This window comes from Puntigrus tetrazona, unplaced genomic scaffold, assembly GCF_018831695.1.
Source record: "Puntigrus tetrazona isolate hp1 unplaced genomic scaffold, ASM1883169v1 S000000528, whole genome shotgun sequence".
NCBI classification, from domain to species: Eukaryota; Metazoa; Chordata; class Actinopteri; order Cypriniformes; family Cyprinidae; genus Puntigrus; species Puntigrus tetrazona.
This window is the reverse complement of record NW_025048164.1, coordinates 1,037,501-1,045,000: the sequence shown is the minus strand read 5'-3', so window position 1 is coordinate 1,045,000 and position 7,500 is coordinate 1,037,501. Positions and strand designations below refer to the sequence as shown.

The 7,500-nt window shown below is 36.3% G+C and overlaps 1 protein-coding gene across 11 annotated transcripts in view; it reads right to left on the bottom strand.

Moving 5' to 3' along the window:
• Positions 1–7,500, bottom strand: part of LOC122334450 (ryanodine receptor 3) — a 113,669-nt gene that overhangs the window by 33,262 nt on the left and 72,907 nt on the right. For all 11 annotated transcript variants that reach the window (XM_043232367.1, XM_043232370.1, XM_043232369.1 and 8 more), the window contains 10 exons: positions 6,177–6,397; positions 4,538–4,628; positions 4,024–4,164; positions 3,618–3,781; positions 3,353–3,431; positions 3,048–3,137; positions 1,582–1,728; positions 1,391–1,453; positions 507–582; positions 296–422 (listed from right to left, as the gene is read on the bottom strand). In XM_043232367.1, coding sequence (XP_043088302.1) covers positions 296–422; positions 507–582; positions 1,391–1,453; positions 1,582–1,728; positions 3,048–3,137; positions 3,353–3,431; positions 3,618–3,781; positions 4,024–4,164; positions 4,538–4,628; positions 6,177–6,397 — 1,199 coding nt within the window. The remainder of the gene's footprint in view (positions 1–295; positions 423–506; positions 583–1,390; positions 1,454–1,581; positions 1,729–3,047; positions 3,138–3,352; positions 3,432–3,617; positions 3,782–4,023; positions 4,165–4,537; positions 4,629–6,176; positions 6,398–7,500) is intronic.

Sequence of the window (7,500 nt, the reverse complement as noted above, 5' to 3'; positions counted from 1 at the left end):
TCACAATAAAGTGAAATCTAAAAATCAATGCTGGTATCTTATTGATATCGGTACCGATATCGGCCGATAATTAGACCTTTTGGTACTGGATTGCTTCTGAAAAAGTGGAATGGATGCATCAATAAAACAACAATCTCTATAAGTATGGGTCTTTGTGTGAAGGAGGCTTTAGATTCCACTTTTTCAGAACCAATCCAGTACCAAAAAGTCTAATTATCGGCCGATATCGGTACCGATATCAATAAGATACCAGCACTGATTTTTAGATTTCACTTTATTGAAAGCACACACACACCTGCTGATGGCGTATCCGTTGATCTGCAGGAAGCGGAAGAGATCTTGTGCTCGCTCGCGGTCTTTGGTCTTCTCTTTAGCCGTGAGCGTGTCGTAAGGCACCAGCAGGGGATGAGCTCCTCCTGCAGCTGGGAGAACATACAACACATCACACACACACACACACACACACACACACACCCTCACGACACACTCGGACCAGAGAAACACACCTCTGCTGCCCAGATCACTCTTCTTCTTCTTGGCCCAGATGTTGTGATAGTTCTCAGCCACGACCTCAACCATCGACTGGAGCACAGAAGACCAGAAAACATTCAGAACACACACTCGATCGATATCATGTCTTACAGAGACAATAATCAGTGAAAGAAATCAATCATAACCCTACAAACACAGAGCAGTGCAACAATACGCTTTCACATATTAATATTGTTTACTAAAAGTAATATTAACATTAACGGTTACATTATCATTTCAACATGAATGCATTTTTCAAATCAAAGCTTGTAAGATTAATAAATGCTATAAAATAAAAAAAATGTCAACACATACATATTTCAAAATTACTTCATTATATATATATACACACATATACATACATGTACATACATATATATACACATACACACATTTTAGATTGTAAAATACATTGTTTAATGTTACGTGATGCTTAAATTGATGTCAACAAATAAACCTTACATTGATTTATTAATATTTTTTTGTTTTAAATAAAAAATACATCAAAGATAAATAGAGCATAAATATATTGTTCCTAGTTAGGTAATGCACAAACTGATGTTAGCATAGAAAACCTTATTATTGTCAACATTTATTATTTATAAAGGCATTTTTAATATTAGTTACAAATATTCATGTTTTTTATTGACTAGTATTTATTAAAAGATAAAATGCATTGCTTTGACTGACTGACTGATTACCAGGTTATTCACAGTATCCATCAGCTTCACGTTCCAGATACAGATTAAATATTCAACAATTTAATAAAAACAAACATTTCATAAAATTCAGCTTGGACAAAAAACAGACAATATTCTATATAAGCGTCTTTAAATGTTACTGGAAAGAGTTCATTAACCTGCAGTTCTCTGGACAGAAGGACGCCGCTCATGTCCAGCGGGTTTGGATTGAAGCCGTTTCCCTGAAAACACACAATAACACACACACTGAGTGATGTCTTCGGACGGTATCTGAGGCCCCTGGACTGTTTTTGATGAAACCACTGCATCTATTCAGGCAGCAGACACTGTGTGAAGTGTGTGTGAGCACCTGCGAGGCCTGAGAGACGCGCCGCAGCTTGTCCATCTCTCTCTGCTGAAGCAGGCTCTCTCCTTCTCTGGTGCGATCGACGCTCCAGCCCATCACTAACATGCTCTTCAGAGACTCACGCACCGTCCAGCGATACGCCTCCTTCTCCTGCAGACACAAACACGCTTCATTTATTTAACAAGGATAGCCAATTCAGTTCTCGTTTTCAATAACAGCCTGCTTAAATAATTCATATTTTCTGAGAAACATGCAAACTTACAGTTATTAGATGCAAAACACCATTTTGATTTTGTTTACATAATGTGTGTGTGTAATGTGTATATATAAATACAGGCACATGCATGTCTATATTTAAGAAAACGTTGTTTATATATTATTTATATACACACACATTTTAGTGCTGTTAAATGATTGTGTACAAAATATATATTTTTTGCTTGCATAATGTGTGCTTACATCATATACACACATAAAAACACAAATATAATATATATTTTAAATACATTCATGAGTATATTTATATTCATTTAATTTATATTAATATAAACATAACCTATTTGTCTGAAAAATACCATTTTCTTTTGTTTACATGTGTGTGTGTGTACTGTGTATATGTATTATGCATATATAAATACACACAAAAGCATATATTTCATATAATCATGTCTATATTTATATTCCTATCATTTATATTATAAAGATTTAATATATAAATATAACCTATACATGTAATAAAAAAAACACCTGCTATGTAAACAAAAACCTATTTTCAATTAATCACAATTAATAGTTTATATATTACATAATATTATAGATTAAATATATCTAAATGTGTACTGCAGGTGTGCCAGGTATTTACATATATTATATATATGTGTGTACTTTATTTATCATGGAAACAAAAACGGTTTTAATCATGAGTAGTTGTTTGACAGCACTAATTAAAATGCATTAAAAATAAACAAAGTAATTTTTTAAAAAGCTCATACTGGAATATTTATTTAGTTTTAATAGCTTTTGTAGCACATTCCTATTATTTATGACCATTAGCGGTTATTTTTTTGTTCTAGGGACAGCCAAATAAATATAATTAGGTGATCTAGTTGTATATGTATTAAAATGAGGTTTGAGGTTTTTTTTTGAAGCTCAGCAGAATTTTGTAAATAACAATATATCAGTGAATATTCAATCTTGTATGCTATGAATTCTGTGAGGTGCATTAGTAATCATTAGTAACTGCTGCATGATACAGTACATCTAAATACACCAAAACATCACCAATGAAACACCGAAAGTCACCTTTTGGCTGTAGCGAACACAGATCTATTCAAATACAAAAAACACAGTCTAGATTTAACTCTCTTCTGGAGATTAGTTTATTAAAAGTCAAGTGGTGGTTGGCCATCTGAAGATCCACATCGCACGAATCAGGAGATTCAGAAAGGAAACGCGTGTCTGTTTTCTACCTTTTCCGTCAGGGATTTGTAGGATCTCAGCATCGGGTGAGTTTTGGCTTTCTCATCGATGGTTTCTCCGTGTTTCCAGCCCAGAAGCACCTGAACACAGACGAGGAACATCTCGTTTACTCAGCTGTTTATTAGATGTGTGTGTGTGTGTACTGTATTGTTTATATTGTGCATATATAAATACAAACACAAACACACACACATATATCCATGTATATATGTATAAGTTCATATTAAAAGTGGATAATGAATCGTTTGGCAGCACTAGTTAATAACCAGCAGCTGTTGGAGTTAACTTCTCTCACCTTCTCAGCAGCCCATTTCTCGTGGGAATGTTCTGCGTATTTGTTTGCGATGTACTCCAGCTTCTCCGGCAGGCAGATGCTACGAGAGAAAAACCAGACACACCAGACGTGTTTCAGTCCTTGCATAAGAGTCGGGCTTTCTATATAAAATCTATAACGTATCCAGAGCCATCAACGTGAATGCAATCCCAATCTCAATAGGACATGGATTACTGGCCAGCCCTAGATCAAGCAGAGTTTCCCTGCAGATGCTTCTCTGACGTACTTGGCTGTGTTTATGGGTCTGGGGTCGAAGTTTCCCTGCGTATCCACAGACACCTGCTTCTCCAGCGCGGTGCTGAGCGTGGAGTCGATGTAGTCCGGTGGCAGAGCTCCAGCGATGGCGCTCAGACACGGCATGGCCATCTTAAACAGATCCTGCTCGTACTTCTGCATTCACGATCATCAGAGACGGAAGACTCCTTAATGTTTGTCAAACAAATCTCTCCTGCTCACCAAGGATGTATTCAATTGATCCAAAACACAGTAAAAATACCTAAATATTTTTTACAATCCAAAATAGCTGTTTTCTACGTTGATAAATGTTTAGATGTAATTTGTTTCTGTTAAAGAAGCTACATTTTCAGCGTCTTTTACGTGCGGATATGTTGCTCAAATGCCGATCTCTTCACCTTCTGGGAGAGAGAGTCGAAGATGCCCCAGAAGATCTTCTTGGTGAGCAGCAGCTCCTCCTCAGACGCCTGACCGTAACTGCCCCATCCAGACGGCAGACAGTAATACTTCCAGTTCTGCTCGTAATGGTTTGTCAACAGCTGCAAAACACACCATCACGAGACATTCAGTGAGCGCTCTCCTATAAAAACACTCAAACTAATGAGCTTCACAGAAACATCCTCTATTTAAATATGAATTACACAACAGTGCGTGTTTTTTATGACGAGCAACGAGACAAACTACATTACTGAGTCATTAATGGACACTAGAGTCAGATGATGAACATCTGCAGCTAAAGAGCCCTAAACCGGAGCACTGATGCATAACAACATCCAAACGGTGAAGAAAACTGGATCAATAACGGCATGATGAATGCGGGAGTGGCTCAAATAGAAGGGGCGAATAAAGAATAACGGCAGGAAAAAAGCTGTGCTGCACAAAAAACTCTTCTGTCAGAGTCACACTGTTTACCTTCAGAGGCATCTTACAGTATTCAGACAATAAAGGAACATCAAACACCAGCCGGCGCAGCAGATGCTGCAGCATGGAGGGCCTGAGGTACCTGAGCGCAACACAAAACAAGGACAAAGACAATAATTATACAGATAATAACAGCCACCACTATACTGACGACTGAAATGATAAGCACAATGATAGCTAAACCGATAAATATAACAACTATACCGATAATTACAGCGATGACTATAGAAATAACTAAACCGATAAATATAACAACTATACCGATAATTACAGTGATGACTATAGAAATAACTAAACCGATAAATATAACAACTATACTGATAATTACAGCGATGACTATAGAAATAACTAAACCGATAAATATAACAACTATACCGATAATTACAGCGATGACTATAGAAATAACTAAACCGATAAATATAACAACTATACCGATAATTACAGCGATGACTATAGAAATAACTAAACCGATAAATATAACAACTATACCGATAATTACAGCGATGACTATAGAAATAACTAAACCGATAAATATAACAACTATACCGATAATTACAGCGATGACTATAGAAATAACTAAACCGATAGATATAACAACTATACCGATAATTACAGTGATGACTATAGAAATAACTAAACCGATAAATATAACAACTATACTGATAATTACAGCGATGACTATAGAAATAACTAAACCGATAATTCCACAGATGACACTAGCAATAACTATAATAATAGCTAAACAACTAAAACCATAATAATAATTTTTCTGATAATTAGAGCAATGACTATAGTGATAACTATACCAACAACTACACTGATAATTACATGGATGACTAAAGCGATAGCTATACTGATAGGTAAAGTGATAACTTTAAAATAAATTACTAATTACTAAAGTGATAACTATAATACAACAATAATTACACAGATAATTAGAGTAATGACTATAATGAGAACTATAGCAATAACTGTACTGATAATTACACCGATAATTATAGTGAGAAGTATAAAGATAGCTCTACCGATAACTAAAACTAGAACAGTGTTAGGTGTAACTTCTTACTAAGCAGCTAGCTGTCTTTCCTGTATCTGAGCTACATGCAAAAATTATATATATAAAGGAATAATAATCAAGATTAATCTAATATTCGTCATTTTGGAAAAAAGACCTATTATGAGAAGTGCATTATATTTACAGCAACAACAAAACAAGATGAATGATAACCAAAGCAATAACTATACCGATATTACACCGATGACTATAACTATAAATGATAACTATAATTATAGCTATATCAATAACTATAGCGAAAACTATAACAATAATTATACTGATAATTACAGTGAAGACTATAATGATAACTACAACAATCACAATGATAGCTATACCGATAATTACAGCAATTACTAGCAATAACTGTAACAATAACTATACAGTACAGTTATCACAACAATTAATAGTGCAATAACTACAATAATAACTCAAACGGGAATTATTATGCTAACTATAACAAATATCACAATAACGGTAAACACTATAATGTATTTTTTTATTGATTCCAATGATGAACGATTATAGGAAGTGCATGATCCTCTTTGTAGAGCAGGGGCCTCTGTATGTTCTCACTTGCAGATGGCTAGCAGACACTCCTCGATGGCATCTCGCTGGGCTTTGGTGAGCGAGCAGCCCTTGGACAGGCGGTAGATGGTGTAGAGCGTGGAGTCGATGAGCGCGGCGTGATGCTCTGTGCCGGAGAAGTGAGGAGCGCAGCGGGTCAGCAGGGGAAGCACGGCCGAACCGATGTACCGGTTCATCGCAAGAGCCGTTTCCGTGGTGCACAAAGCCTCCTGGGAACAAACAGAGCGCCAGAGATGATTCGCACGGATCCAGAGGACTCTAAATGATTTGTGTTTGAATCGGTTTGAACTGCCAACATCAACCACAAACAAACAACGTGTTTGTGCATCTTTAAAGGGGTCATATAATGCTAAACATCATAAAGTTAATATGATTCTTTAGGGGTTTAATGAAAAGTTAAAATGTTCAGCACGCCATTTCAGTGCATGTGCCTTTAAATAATATTGAGCTCTGCTAACCCCGCCCCTCGGGTTCTATGGGGCGTTTTACTCGACGCACGCGTAGTGTTGCCTTGACGACAGTAGAGGGTATGTTTTGGAGAAAGACTGGCAGCGGCGTGCTCTGAAGACACACGTGTGCAACGAAGTCAGACTCGGAACAAGACGGAGCCCCCGAAGAACTTCGACAAACACGACTCGAACAGAACGTTTCACTTCGATCTATCTTTGGATGGACTGGCAGGGAATCAGTGAGTTTACTGATGTATACAATATTCCACCATGCACCCTGAGTGATAACTGCAGCCGCATGCATCGTGATTTGTAAAGATTAATATAACACATATATCCACAGAGACGGACTATGATGACCATCTCGCTTAGGGCGGGTCTGTGCTGAAACGCTACTGTCAATCAACAGCCGTGGGAGGAGCCTCCGACCGTGTGATGTCACGCGTTCAGACGGCTTGATTTGAGAGAGGAGAGAAGATTTAAGGAGATTAGATAACATTGTATGTTTGCTAAAACACATTTCCGTTCAAACTATTTGTAAAAGCGCATGTACCATTATATGACCCCTTTAATTTGTTATTAACAAACTAAACTAAACAGAAAAACATATATAAAATAAAATAAATCAACAACATAAAACATCAAAACAAACAGCAAATAATGAAATCAACCTTATGATGAAACAAAAAAGGGAAAAAATTGCATAAAATAAAACAAAACACCAAAGTAGAAAATAAATGGAACAAAAATAAGACAAACCACAAAAAATTGAATAAACAAAAACACAAAAACAAATTGAACTGAATTGATCTGAACGACGAAACGATTATCTTTTGTAAAGCTGCTTTAGAGCTAAAATTAAA